This window comes from Anarrhichthys ocellatus, unplaced genomic scaffold (assembly GCF_004355925.1).
Source record: "Anarrhichthys ocellatus isolate YVR2014 unplaced genomic scaffold, GSC_Weel_1.0 scaffold32, whole genome shotgun sequence".
NCBI classification, from domain to species: domain Eukaryota; kingdom Metazoa; phylum Chordata; class Actinopteri; order Perciformes; family Anarhichadidae; genus Anarrhichthys; species Anarrhichthys ocellatus.
In genome coordinates, this window is record NW_022280062.1 from 4475095 (window position 1) to 4490262 (window position 15168).

General features: G+C 40.8%; 2 protein-coding genes across 2 annotated transcripts in view; both read right to left on the reverse strand.

Annotated features, from left to right (window-relative positions):
- Nucleotides 1-512: 512 nt before the first annotated feature.
- On the reverse strand, nucleotides 513-7832 carry rab31 (RAB31, member RAS oncogene family). The gene is made up of 7 exons (XM_031865488.1): nucleotides 7649-7832; nucleotides 6578-6657; nucleotides 6213-6294; nucleotides 4550-4621; nucleotides 4003-4109; nucleotides 3085-3194; nucleotides 513-2378 (listed from the first exon to the last, which is right to left on the reverse strand). The coding sequence occupies exons 1-7, from the start codon at nucleotides 7682-7684 to the stop codon at nucleotides 2281-2283; spliced, it is 585 nt and encodes a 194-aa protein (XP_031721348.1). The 5' UTR covers nucleotides 7685-7832; the 3' UTR covers nucleotides 513-2280.
- Nucleotides 7833-9034: 1202 nt separating this feature from the next.
- ralbp1 (ralA binding protein 1) overlaps nucleotides 9035-15168 on the reverse strand; it is a 9620-nt gene continuing 3486 nt past the window's right edge. Inside the window, exons 3-10 of the mRNA XM_031864977.1 lie at nucleotides 13801-14238; nucleotides 13334-13683; nucleotides 12736-12897; nucleotides 11778-11909; nucleotides 11463-11573; nucleotides 11201-11322; nucleotides 10969-11089; nucleotides 9035-10862 (exon numbers count right to left, since the gene is read on the reverse strand). Of these exons, the coding sequence (XP_031720837.1) occupies nucleotides 10557-10862; nucleotides 10969-11089; nucleotides 11201-11322; nucleotides 11463-11573; nucleotides 11778-11909; nucleotides 12736-12897; nucleotides 13334-13683; nucleotides 13801-14238 (1742 nt within the window). The 3' untranslated portion in view covers nucleotides 9035-10556. The remainder of the gene's footprint in view (nucleotides 10863-10968; nucleotides 11090-11200; nucleotides 11323-11462; nucleotides 11574-11777; nucleotides 11910-12735; nucleotides 12898-13333; nucleotides 13684-13800; nucleotides 14239-15168) is intronic.

Genomic DNA, 15168 nt, shown 5'->3' on the forward strand with positions numbered 1-15168 from the left:
TAAACTGAGAGTAATCCTCTGCAGTGTACTGAATAGGACTCTATGGGAGTGTTCTTCTCTGCCTGTAATTTGTGCGGTTCACAGCTTTTTAGAAGGTTACCTGAAACATATATGTGCAAAAATAACACAAGGCTAATTTGTTGAGTCTTTCCTATTTTGGGGCCAATAGGTCATGGTAGAGTAATAACTCTTATGTAAGACACTCCAACTTTGGATAACCACATAATTGTCCTTGTCATTTGCAGTGACAAGGAGTAAAAGCTTCATCTAAACTGTGAAACCGAATAGTGTCATTTTCACACTTTTAGCTTCCTGAGGTGTCAAATTGGCTCAGCTGGGATGCATACCATGTTCCCCTCTTCTCTCGTTCATCATTCCGGTCTCCACTAACAAAACATAAAATCAGCGAGGCTATACAATAATCCTCTAAGAGTGTCCTGGTGTCTTTGACATTTCAAAACACATACTTCATCCTTACAATGGGTGAAAGTAGCAAAAACAAAACCGAAACATAGAATAGTCACTACTTTATTACACTGATTAAAATACAAAAGTTAATCTGCTCTACAGAGGATACAGGGGAGCATGGTTTAGGCACACAGTAAAAGAATGGCTGCAGATCATTGTTGACTGTTTTGCATACAATTAGTCTGTCCTGATTTAGTCAAGTAATTCATGCATTACTCTAGCAGTCTGCACTTTTAAGCCGTGTCACACATTTGTTTAGGAAAACACAAAAAAAGGCATTTGTGTGGCAACAAATATATCACTTTAAAAAATCTCATCACAATGTCAACATGTAACCTCTAATAAAATGTATTTGCTCAATGTAATTATCTCTTGTATGGAGGTCCTATCATGAAGTGGTGTGATTTAATGAAACTGTTGTCAATCTGTTGGTAAATGTGACATACTGTACATCTGGACCACAAAGCCGTCGGTTTCATCTTTCCATTTTCACTGCATTAGATGTTAGTGGAAGCAAGGGCACATTAATTGGCTGGTTTCTGAAAGGAGTTTGGTGAGAACAGCACATATCAGCACAGTTATACTATAAGTGCATTAAAAACTACGAGTTGAACTCCATTATCCCGTCATACATGTTGGTAACGTGTTTTTTTAAGCTATAGTAAAAAACATAAATACTGTTAAATAGGAAACCATGTTGCATCTAGGTCAACTTTCATGTCCATTTAAAAAATGCTGTTAAAGAATACTGTTACTGTTTCAACACTTCCAAATGAATACTGTTAAATGTCTGCAAAGGTGCTGTTATAAATGTCTCAAGTGGTCACACCTAAGGGCACTGCTGCCAAAGAAACAGCAGCAAACAATATACACCATCTTAGAATACACAACTGGGCTAAGTAACCCTTTTTCTACTTCTTTGCCAGCTAGAATTTATTGGTTTAGGTTTTTAATTCCATACTTTTTTTTAAGAGCTTGGTTAGTATATAAATAACCCTTTTGGAACTTTAACAGCTTTCGACATGTTTTGAGTAAAACACATGCAGGTCTTTTCTCCTCTTAACAGTATAAATGTAACCCCTCTTCAGATAAATAAATACATGCTGCACAAGGTCATCCCCTGTAGTGAAATCAATACATTTCAGCAAAAGAACCTTAACAAATCACCATGTAAACAATTCTAGTATTGGTCAGTGCTTCAACAGGGGGTGATTTACTGTAAGCACGACCACGTGGAATGTAAAGCCGCTGCATTTGAGCCACAGAACTGAATGTTTGTCCAACGTTTGATCTCGACAAACACAAGTTAGAAAATTCTAATTCAGTACATACATTTAAACAAAAGCTCCATGATAAAAAAAAGTATAGCCGTGATAAAAAAAATTCAAACTGTATAAAAACCTTCATTTAATGAAGGCCATTTAAGAGCCACAGTGCAGGGGAAACCGAGCCAAACTGCACTAAAAAGCACATCAGCTAGATCACTTGTTATGTATGTGGGTTTATTATTGAGCTGTGAACTATACCGCACAGACAGAAACCTTTATGTAATTCAGGTAAAACACCACCTGAGGGGGACAAACTGAAAGCCTTCTGATTCCAGACCTCATCAGAGTTGAAACGGCTTCAATCAAATGAAATATAAGTGCAATGACCGATACATAGTACTGTTGTTTCATCTTGCTGCTGACCTCTATCTGTCCACTGTCTTGTCTTTTCCAGCAGTAAGACACTGTGTGCATTGTGGACTATGTGCTGTGCTGCTGGGGTCTCTGGTGCTGAGGGGAGCGATCTCATCAGCCACTGTTGGCACTAGCAGCATCTTCTGTAGGACGGAGCCGGCTGCCGGGTGAGTTTGAAGGAGTCGTTGCTCTCCACCTCGGGATTTTCCAGGGGCGGGATCTGTTTACCTAAACACACAGCTCAGGGTCAATCACAGAGTTACCATGGCAGATTTAACTGTTTTAAATCATATAAAGTGTTGTATTGTTACTACTGCAATGTGTTTGACATGTTAAATGAACCACTACTAGAAGCCTCAAAACAAAACATGACATATTTAAAACATTTTCTTAACACAGCACATACTGTAAAATCAAAACATCAAACAGATATATTTAAAAAAAATAATAATTGTTAGAAATCTGCAATTTTACTTGTCATAAACAAATGTAATGGTGTTTTTCTGCCCCAAATTATGGGAAAATATATTTAGGCCTACAACTTACAAATTGAAGAAATTAAAACGCATTGACAAAAAGAATATTTAGTTTATATTTGAAAGAATGAATGTGTTTTTTTGTGTCATACCATTAAAATGATCCATCCCAGGTGTGATTATATGACACACAATTAAACAACATATAAATAACAGCTCCCGGCATTATTGAAAGGCTTGTCTTAATTAATACAGTACTTATATACAGACTCACATGACATAGACACAACATACAGTAGAGAAAACATACAGTAGATACAACATACAGTAGAGAAAACATACAGTAGACACAACATACAGTAGAGACAACATACAGTAGAAACAACATACAGTAGAGACAACATACAGTAGAGACAACATACAGTAGAAACAACATACAGTAGAGACATGGTACCTACTGATTTTCTGAAAGAGCTCCTCAACATTGACAGCATTTCTTGCACTAGTCTCGATGAAAATAGCTGCAATTGAGTCAGCAAACTCCTTTGCTTCCTTCATGGGAACTTCCCTGTAAGAGAGAAGGAAACTAAAGTGAGCATGGAGCAGGTTCACACTTAAGAAGTGTCCCATGGAAAATGAACAACTTTCATCAATGACTTTCATCCATTACATCTTTAACTAGTTTGTACTGAAATGTGCTGGAGGAGACGACACATTTGAAACCATAGTGCATCATTAAGGTTCTTCAAACAAACTTTACAGTTTCCCCTCAGCGTGGGGTCCCCTTCCACAGAGACCTTCACTCACAGACAGAGAATTTGCGGTGGCCAGAAGGGACAATATTTAGAAATGTCGGCAACCTTCACCAATGTGTTGGAGGTGTTTCTTTAGCTGCTCAAACCAGCCGCTCAAGCCGCGGCTGGTTTCTACAAGCTGCCCTGTTCCAGTCTTCTTACAGTCGCACAACGATCGCAATGACAACTATTGAGACATGGTTTTCTTAGCACAGTGGACTTGACATGAGCTACATGACAGGTATCACAAGAAGATTACTTTATTAGTTGTGCTTGTTCACTAAACCTGTAAGAGTTTGCTGTGCAGAAAGTCCCTAAAGGATGCAGTGAAACAACAGTCATAACTGAGACTCCCGTGAATCTATGGAAGCAAATAATAAAAGTGGTAAAGAGGTAAGAAGCTTGAGTTTTATAAAAAAAAGAGATGCGTTGATGTTGATGCACGACAGACTAATAACTATTAAAAATGTGCGTTCTTGTGTCTAGTAGTGAGTGTCTCTTAAACTTTATTATCACCATAATATCCATGAGAATGAGTTTCTTTCCAGCTATGACAGTCTAAGAAAAGAACCCTTTGCTCACCTGATGTCTCCTAAGTCATTCTTGTTCCCTGCTATGGCTACAACAATGTCCTCCGGACCATGTTCTTTCAGCTCCTTCACCCACTTCTTCAGTGTCTGGAAAGAGTCCTGAACAAGAAGAGCACATCACGGTCAACTGTGAGATAGGTTCTTCATGAGAACGTGCCTGTTTTCTACAACTTGTGCCACATATTCACTGTATTAGAAGGTGTTGTTCAGACAAGTTTCCATGAACAGACCAGGAAAGAATGACATTTGTAGGTCATGGAATGCGGCCCCCAGAGTGATGGAAAAGTAATCCAATTTTACATCAGGCTCATAGTTCAAAGCACTTCTTCTGTTACACACATTTCATACACCAGGGAGCAGCTCCAATGGTGCTTTTAATGGTGAAGGACATTGCTTTTAGGAGGGCAAAACGTATTGTTAGTTATTCCATTTTGTCACGGGGATCTTGTCCACTGTTCTTGCGATGTCACCACTCAACCCAAGTTTAATTTACCGTCACTCCTTTGATGAAAAGATGATAAATGTCTTGTTATTCTTACCAGTTTAGTAATGTCATAGACGATGACAGCAGCAGCCGATCCTCTGTAGTACATAGGAGCTAATGAGTGAAACTAAAAAAGACAACATATTACCGGTGAGCATGATCAATCAATAGTTACATAAAAATGTTATCTGTATATTTGCTTTAAAAAGATTTAAACTAGGGATGTCTCGATCGGGGCCAATCCTCTGCTTTACGTCAGCTGTCACACTAGTATATTATTATTTAACTGATGTATGTGCAGTCATTTCATTTCGGCTCAGTGTGAGAGTCTCTTGCTTATGGCTGCCATCTATAATGCATGATGTGTCACTGGGGACGGCACAGACATTCAGCGGTGCAGAGGAGACAATGACCACACTCAACACGCCACTGCATGTGCAACAAAAAAGCACCGCGAGCAACGAGCCAATAACAGTAGATTTATCAATCAAAGGATGCACAGATGATGAAGATAAACACTCAACGGAATATAGTTTTAATTCAGGAAAAGACTGCAGCAAAGCAAACACTGGAGGACACAGAAGATTAGAGAGTGTTTGTTATTTTGCAAAAAAAAAACCTAAAACATTTAAGAACAGTTTGGATGCAGACATTTTTTTCCACTGCAATACAGAGCGAATTAATTGTCAAGCAGTGTATTGATTTTAATAACTGTAATGTACTTGTAATGTGCACTGTGCAGCTGTATTATTGAGGAAAAGTGTTGGATCGGGACTCAACATCAGCAGATACTCAAAACTAAATTGCTGGGATCAGGATCGGAGGCAACAAAAACTTGTTCGGGACATCCCTAATTTAAACTGAACACAAGCTTAAATCCATAACATTGAAAATATTGTATTAACCCGTAAACGACTAACATGATGTGATGTTGGCAGAGGGAAAAAAGTTATTTCCTTCCAAGTTTCAACTCGTCTTAACTCACTATGAAGGTTACTCCAGTGTTAAGAAGAATGTTCTGAGAGAGAACTGTTTTCCACAGAAGTCCAATATGTGTATTGTTAAAACCTGAACAAACACGTTGAATGCATTTCCTTCCCCAAGAAACATCAAATTCTTTATTTTAATGTTTCAAAACCTACATTGTTTTCATCCCCACCACCAACCACATTACCACAGACAGTAGTCAGCACTAATGTGTACCATATCACCCCTGTGCTCATGATAGTATGTGCAATAAAAACCATGACGGTGCCCACTCATCAAAAAACATGGCTCTTAAGCACCACTAGTGGTCAGGTTGTCTTTGTATTGCATGCAGCCAGGGGTCATGATAACAACAGTTATTTTAGTGCAGTGACGTGATTTTCTCAACAATTCACATTAACCCCACAGATGAAGAGAACTTTAAATCCTGCTAAAGAGGTTTCAAGATATGATTTTCATACAAACGAGAGAGAAACACTTGCACTAGTTTTGTCCATGCTGTAAGCATGTCTGGTTAGCTTTAACTACCCATACCACCCCCCCCTCCATATAATATATCACCGTGATGACACCACTCTTGTGATCCTTATACGAATCATCCCAATTTGCACCTAATAATAACTGTATGTCATGAGGACCACTGACAGTGACATGATTGTGTCACTGCTAGTGTCTAGTGTCATGTGTCTAATAATAAGAAAATTAGGAATTCATGCTGTGGGTGCACTCACCCTTTCCTGCCCGGCTGTATCCCAGATCAGAAATTTGTGCAGTTCATTTCCAGATGGCACTGTTTTGGTCAGAAATGATGCTCTGTGGGTGATAAAGAGCATTTCACAACAATGATTCTTCGCATGTTCTTTAAATAGGCACAGGAAGCAAATCAGTGCACGTCAGCAGGAAACAAATAACACAGAATAAAGATGGCCGACACTGAACCCATTTAGCATGAAAGCACTAATAAAGTGAGGTCAGAGGCGCACAAAACAACAATCAAACATGTGTATTTGTAATTTGTACCAAGTCTTCTTATAGTGAGCTGAACCACCTTTCAAAAAATATGCATAAACCATTCGTTTTTCTGCTGTGCTCTTACCCTATTGTGGGACTTATATGGTGGTCAAAATGGTCCTGAACAAATCGGCAAACAATGCTGGATTTTCCAACTCCAGTGTCCTGAAAACAAGGTCACACATCAGACACAGCGCTGCTCACACACACATGTACACGGAGTCACCGGTCACTACTGGATCATATTGATTAGGCAACTGTCTGGTCACATGCCCATCAGATAGCTTCCTGTTAGTCCACAAATTCTACAACTAGCTCTGTTTTTATAGAAAATATTACTTTTTTTGTGCAAAACAACAAATCTCCATGTTTACCTAACAATAAAGTAAACTATTATGGAAACTTTTGGCTGCATGTAATTTGTTGTTCATGCTTTTTAGTTACTCCAGACACATAGACAGCTCTTATTCTTCTTTACATGGTTAAAGTGTGAACCTCTGCTATACATAAGCAAAGGAGGGGAACCAAAGATAGGAAAGAAATGTCTGTGGTTAACTTTTAGGTTGGCTATTAAATGCCTGCTGAGCGTGTCACTTCCTGTGGCGGACTGTTGAACGTTTCTGTGTAGTCTCCAGTTCCTCAGCACTTCGTTGATAAACTACCACTTTGCAGTCCCAACGCCTCTGAACGTCCCTGCCACCGTCTCTAAAGAGGGAGTGCTCTGTTTTGCTAACATCAGCAAGAAAACCTAGCTAACGGATTGCTCCTCGCGCTTGGAATGACTATGACGTAATGCGTGATAAACTGAGCCGTTATAATAAAATAAAAGACAAACGCAGAAAACTTCCACAAGTCGATTTATGAAATCAAACAGACGTAACGGTACACGATGAGACAGGAAGTGGATAAATGATTGCTTCACCCGATGATGGATCAGCTATTGGTTTATAGTTAAATAATTTTAACTATCAACATGTTGAAGTTTTCTGACGAGCAACAAGACGGTTAGTTTAAAAAACGGTGACCGACCGTTACAGTATCCGTGTCAGTTGGAGAAGCTAACGTTTGTTATTGTGTTGTTAACGTCAGTTACGTTCTACTCGCAGCAGACAAGGAATTTCCCCTCAAAGTTGATCAACAAAAACATGTCACTTACCCCTAAGAGGCACACTTTGAGCTCCCTTATGGCCATGGTCAATTTCGAGAAGTTTTTAAATCATTATTTTAAAGTGTTCACTCGGTGTCTTTGTCTCGTCATGCTTAAATTAATTTCTTTTCCCCTCTTCTTGGGTAAAAGAGAAACCCAGCCCCTGAGACAGACAGACTGACCGTCTACCGAACTAGCGTCAAGCTTTATAAGTGTCTTATAGAACTTCCGACGGGTGACTTTCAAAATAAGACATTAGTAGATCGATATACTCCATATTGTGGTTTAAGCTCCAGACCATAGACTGTGCAAGACATGAAAAAACAAAATTCTTCTTTCATTAATAATGTGTGTGATTTGGCTTTTCCACACAAACTAATATCACCCAATTAAAAAAAATCTTAAAATGACACTTTCTCCCTTATTGGGGACTTAAGTTGTTTAATAGTGTATGTGCACTGGATACTTTAAAATCACACAATGTTACTCTGCATATACATAACTCTGTAGAGAGAATGTCAAAGTCAAACATCCAAATGAAGTAACAGTATAAACAAAATACATGTTTTGAGTAGAGGGTGACTTTAAATCAGTAGTACTACTGTCAATATTAATGAACAGAGACACTATCTGACTGTGTTTCAGTAAGGAAGCTTTGAAACTAGATTTGAATTGACTTATTCATTGTTTTCCAGTAGTTTAATAATGGAGAAATGAAATACAAAAAACTCAAAACTAAGTTCATCCCAAAACAGTCAGAAAATTCAAGTTTCACTTTTATTTTGAAACAATTTCTGCTCGTTTCCGGTCTTTTCCTGGCTGTTTTTATCTACTTGACGATGCTACTTTCCAGGTCGGAAACCAGTTAAAGCAATGCGATGGTCGAAGAGCAAAACCTCCTATCTGAAAAATGCCTGGATCATTTTGCAGATAGGATATTTTGCACTTGGTGCAAGTTGGAAGAGGTTCTACAAAATGATGCTCTAAATTAAGTTTCAACAAAAGGGCGGGATTATTTTAAGACAGACTGAATATGAACAGCCTTCCTTGTTCTCATCATCCAAAGTGAAATCCGGCAATCAGAAAATTCTGCAGATAGGTGGTTTTGCGCTTTGGCCCTCGAATTTTATGACAAAACAGTCGGGTGGGTGAACTCTCTTTTATATCTCTTTTATATATTGAGTCTAAGTAAAAACTCAACAATGAAATGCTTCACTTCCTCAAACTGGATGCAAATGATTTATCTACAAACTCATTATGTGGGGAGAGGGGAAAGTATTCAGAGAAATTGTAACAGAAAATAGGAAGCACTAAATCTGGACTACACTTCCAGTAGACATAGTTGAGTAAAAAAGGCAGCCTGTGTGTCAGAGAAAGAGACAAAGATGCAGATAAATTATTCGGATCGACACTTTATTCTTCACAGCATTATTCTGACTGCAACAATAAGCTACAAAAGCTTGGAACAATATGAAAATAACCTTATGAGAAGCTTCTGAGCCCAATCTAGCGTTTATCTGTTTCAGTCACAGGATTATGAACACGTTGAATCATGAGTCCAGGTGAGATTGCTTTGATTATCCCGCGACCAAAGCAGGGGCAGTCCCACTAGCGTACTACATACAGGGCATTAATAATAATAATAATAATAATAATAATAAAAAAGGAACATATGACAAAACATAAAAGCTGAGAATACAGTATATTTGCAATTTTACAATGATATACACAATCGGTAAGTAAGTGCAGACCATGCCTTTGCTTTAAATATCACTGAATGATGACAGTACTTTGTCATGGATCAGCTGTGAAATGGAATGATTGACTTTTAATCTTGAGGGTTTTTTATATTTTTGACTCACTTCCAACTGATGCCATGAACAATAACTGCACATATCAAGAACCTAACCCTTAAAAAAGAAAAAAAACACGATCAAATACACAACAAAACTAAATAGGCCTCCTGCGTGTCTCCGCACACATATTTTGGCGACAGTAATCATCACTACAAGATGTGAATCCATCATAAAAACTGGAGAAATATCATTTTCCACATTTTCCTTGTTTGTGCAAGAGAGGCAGAGGCAGAGAGAGAGAGAAGACGATTGCACTACAGAGCAAAGAGTGACGGTAACAGCCTCCAGCTGTGTGTCTACATGTGATGAATATACCTTTGATGCATGGTGGTTTTGCTGTTCACGTTTTCATCTACTGGTCAGTTAGCGCGGTACAACGCCACTGTGTTTATGTGCATCTGCTGTTCAAAGAAAAAGAAAGAGCACCTACAATATATTTATACATATATATTTATATATTACTAAAAAAGCTGTAACTTAAAAATCAACATATTTCTTGAATAGTCATCCGTATTCTTGAGAATACCACTTAAATATATAATATATAGATAGACCAATCGTAAGCTTTTGTATTAGTGGTTTTCTGGGGAAACATCTCCGGTTATGGCAGAGTGGTCTCTATCCTAACGCGCCAATTAGCATCTGGGTGAGAAACAGGGACTGAGATTATTTATGGTCTATGTTCATCTGTTTTAAACCTTACCAGCAAAAAATAAAACTTTGTCATATACTAGGAAGGTGCCTGACTTTTACTCTATTCCTTCCCCTTACTTGCTTCATGAATCCCTTCATTTCTCCTTCCTTCATACAGGCTTGGCACTGTGGATTTGATAATACGACTCCCCTCGTCTCTCACAGTGGCAGCCAGTTGTCCGCTACAGCAGCTACTCTATTTCTGTTGTTGTGTGGAAGAATGGCCGCCAGCTGTCACCTGGTGCACACGATGACTAAATGAACCCATGGATCCAGCAAAGTGAAGTTTCCAGTGGATCACGAGAGACACTGAAGGACAACTGACCGGCGGTGGAGACGTACAGCGGGCACAGAGCCAACCGAACATCTCACATGTTGGTGTCCCTCCTGTCTTTGTTCGGTGAGGGCTTTGAAGGATCCTTAGCGGCCTTGCCATTGGACGAAGCAGCGGAATCGCCGTCAACGGAGCGTTTGGTTTGCTCCTCGGTGCGGGGCTCCGGGCTCGGCTGCACAGGCGGGGCCTGCTCGGCCGGCAGCGGTGGCGGCGGCGGCGGCGGCGGGACGGTCAGCTCCTGCTGCAGTTTGTGGCTCTGCAAGAGGCGGAGCTGGACACGGAGCTCCAAGATGGCTTCCTGCTCCTCGTGAATGGCCTGATTCAGATGGGTGTTTTTGTTCTACGTGGCAATAAAAACACACAGACGTTGTTTGAGAAACAGACTAAAAAAAAAAATAATAAATACCGGACTATAACAGCCAGTATGTGTTGAATATTTTGCTCACCTCCAGTTCCTCGTTTTGCTTCTGCAGATCTTCCAGAATCATCTGCAGCTCTTCCTCATCTTCACTCTCACTTTCACTGTCTGATGAATATTCCTCCGTCTCACTGCGACCCTGCTGACGACTGAGGAGCACAACGTTGAGATACAGTCGAGACCTTTAGCGCATGTACCGACAGCTAATGCATCATATTACAACATGTTTAGCACCTGAACTGGTTTCAGTCTTATCTCACCTCTGGATGTCTGCGATCTCCGCTCGCAGTCTCTCGATTTCTTCCTTCTCGGTGGCAATCTGTCTCCGGAGCACCTGCTCTAGAGAGATCAGCTCCTCCTGCTCTGTTAGGATCTCATTTTCCTGATTAGTGAGACACAAGATTATTCCATCATGGAGGATTTTAACACAACTTTAGGTTTTCAGACACATATCTTGTGGTATTTTGTCAGTCCGAACACATTCTTTATTAACTTGTATTGTTGTGTGTTTGAAGGACTCACCTGTGCTAAGAGGAGGTTGATGACTTCCTCTTCATTCTCGGTCATTTCCTCTTTTGAAACATCTTCCTTTGAGAGGCTTGCAATCTCCTGGGCTATCTTACTCTCGCAGTCCTGAAAGGACAAAGGAGGAGAGATGAAGAAATAAAAGCACAATGGTCATTTTTGAGGCCGTAGTTTGTTGTATTATATGTTCATCATAACCACCATGTTTATGTACATTAGTGCTGTAGTTCAACAGCTTGCAATAAGTTGGTTTGATTGTTTGTTCCCTCATTTAAAAACAAACAAACGTACATGTATCCAGCCACAACTCACCTGGCGTTTGGCCTCCCTCAGTTTGCGTTTTAGAGCAGTCAAGATCCTCTGAACCTCCCAGAGACGCTCCTCCTTAGATAAGTCCTTCACCCCGGCCTGCAGGTCCCTGTGCAGGCAGTTCAGCAGGAACTCCTAAAACACAACCACAGCTTTACTAAACGCAAACTACTTCAACTAATTAAAACGAGGACAACAGTCAAACACCTTTTAATCACAGCAGTCGTTGACAAAGTAGAATTTTGAATGATAATCATCAATTTATCGTAAAAGAAAGTTATTTAAATATTTTAGAGAACTTAAAAATCTATAATACCCAATTAAGTAATTTCCAGTGTCTTACTTAAAGTCCTTAAGCAAGAAATGGATTAGGGCAGCAACTATTGATTACTTTCATTGTCCACTGATTTTGTCAATAAAATGTCTGAAAAAAGTTAAATAAAATGGTCATCATAAGTTATGAGAGCTCAAAGTGATATCTTCAAATAGCTTGTTTAGTCCGACAATACTTTAACACAAAGATGTTCAATTAAAAAAATCTGCCGTTCTTGCCTTTTTTGTTTGATTGTTTGACTATTATAAACATATTGTTATTTAAAGGAATAAAGTTTGAGGACCCTCTCATATCTGTCTGTTCAATATGTACTCCAGCTATGAGACAGGTAGCTTAGCTTAGTACAAACACTGGAAACAGCTAGTGAGGCTCTGTCCAAAGGTAAAAACCTCTAAACCTTATTAATTAATGTGTTATTATATCTGGTCCTGGTTTGTTTAAGCCACTCAAACACCACAGTGTAAAAACGTCAAGTTGCGGTTTTACGGACAGTTATGTGCTGGACTGTTTCCCTTTTTATCTCAGACTCCAGTTTCGTATCAACCAGACGGACATGAGAGTGTTATATCTCTCTGCAGGATATTTATATAATTAATAAAGAATTGGCTTCAGCGGGACTGAACCCACCTGTCGGCGGATCTCCTCTTTGACGCTCTCTTGGGTGTCAGGCAGCGCCGGCATGGTGGCCATGTTGGACCAGCGGAGCGGCCGCACCACCGGTTTCAGGACTACGTCTCCAAACAGCTCCCTCACGTGTGTGAAGAACATGTAAAGAACACGGTTCCCAATCTGAACGCAAGGTAAACAAACAAACCAGTGAACACACAGCAAAACACAACCTGCATGTAGTCTTATAGTCTCTTATGTGTGTTGGACTGTACTATGAAACCCAATTCTTTCTGTGCCACCTTCTCCACAACACAAACATATTTACTTTGCCAAATTAAACTCTGGAGTGTTAATTTAAAGCGGTTGTGGCTCCTGCTGCTGTTGGTTCAGAATAAGTGGAACAGCCAAAGAGACATCCCCTATGAGAGTAAATTAGGTTCGCTAAACTAGGCCAGAGTTTTACACAAAACTGACTGACCCAATAAAAACGTGGTTGGTGTGTTGCTGAGGGGAGGTTTCTTATGTTTGAGGTACACTTGAGCCTGAGCTCAAGACATTTATCTAGTTTGCCTGCTGAATTACTGCTCTCTGCAACATTTAAACATTCCCCTCTGACCTGTATGGTCGGGTTGAGGACGATGGAGATATTCTGAATATTCATCTTGGTGTCCGCCTCCCTGGCGATGACGTGGTCCATGTGCGTGACGAGCCAGGAGAGAAGAAGCCGGCTCTCCGGCAACACCTCGGCCAGCAGCCTCTGGAACTCGGCCATCTTCTCTGCCTCCACCTGCCGACCGCAGGCGTCCTCGAAGCGCTGGGCCAGATCTCGGCCCAACACGTTCTCGGGCAGCTCGCGTAGGTACTGCTTCAGGAGGCTGGCCACCGTGTGGGGGTCATACTCCTCCAGGCACGGGCACTCCTCGCGGTCATAAGCCGCTTTCAATTCATCCACTTTGGACTTCATACCTGAGAGGGAAAGCAGATGACGTGAGTATCAATCAGCCTTAAACATCTTGAGATACATTCACATACTAGTTATATCTTTTCCTCAAGATGATGGAAAACAGCTCAAAGTTTCGGTACCTGAGACCCGGTAGATGCCTTCACACTTCATGCCATAACTTTCAATGTAGTCCATGCATTCTCTGAAGACAGCTGGCAGCTGGATACCGTCGTAGAGAGCTGTCCTCTTGACAGCTTCAGTCAGAGGGGCTCCAAAGATCGGCCGGAAGGTGGGGATCTCCACTGGGACCGGCTCGGCCTCTGTCGCGGGTTTCTTCTTCTTCTTCTTCTCCTTCCATTGTTTAACCACGTCTGCAGCCGTCAGGTCCTTGGATTTTTTATCCTTGGCCTTGTCCTCCTTGGGGCCCTTCTCCTTCTCCTTCACCTTGAAGTCCTTCTCCTTCTTCTTGGAGAAGCTGGGCTTCTTGAACACATGGATTCCCTTGGAGCGCTTCATCTTGGACGGGCTCTCTGCTTCGTCCGCTGAACTGTCCTCCTGGAAGGCGGCGTAGCCTTCCGCTGTGAAAGTAACGAAAGAGATGAGAACTGAGGGGAGAAACACCCCTGTTTTCTTATCCTCCTCCTACGACAGAAACGTGATAGCGGTGAAACAGAAACAGGAAGAGAGATGTGTGAGAGAGAGAAGATAGCAAAGGAGGGGGAGAATGGGGGCTTAGAAAAGAGGTCAGACACAGATTTAGCATCGCTCCCACAGCACCTTACGCCTCTCCTCTCGAGAACAGTTTAAGTATTTCTCCTCGGAGCAAACAGCTACACCACAGTGCCAAAGACAGTTAGGGGCCTCTTTGTCTCCTCTAATTATCTTTACACTGGGTTTTCCGGAGAACAAGCGCTGCCTGGGACACACCTTCACTGGGCTATCTGGGTGTGCTCTGAACCGTCCATCTCTTCCTACCCTGGTGGTGTGAAGGCTGAATACAGACATGGAAAAATCCTGATACAAAGAGGACAATGAGCCAGAAAACCACTCGGTGAAAAACATTCTCAGTAAAGGAACATTTCTCACTGCTACAGGCAGCGCCAGCCAACAGGATGGAAAAGTGGGAAGCTCTCTCTCAACTCAACAGCTAATGCTGGGGTGATCGTTCAGCGTCATTATGATGGTATTCAGTCCTCTAGTGCTCAACAGCTGAAGGTACGTGACCTGAAGTACATGACCTGTATGTACATGGTAGGAAGGTGATATTTGTTTCTTATTGTTAAAATATCCCATGACACACAGTTGTGCTGCATAGCACAATAAACTACTAAAACACAATTTACAAAACAGATCAATGAACACTTAAAAGATTTAGCTCATGTGTTGGCTTTGATGAAGCTTCTTAGCAAAAACCCTTAAGATGCTGCCCAAATACTCAATTAGTACTCATCTAATCGTAGAAATGATCATTTAGTGGTGAGCACTTTGCCAAGAATACAAATTATTAT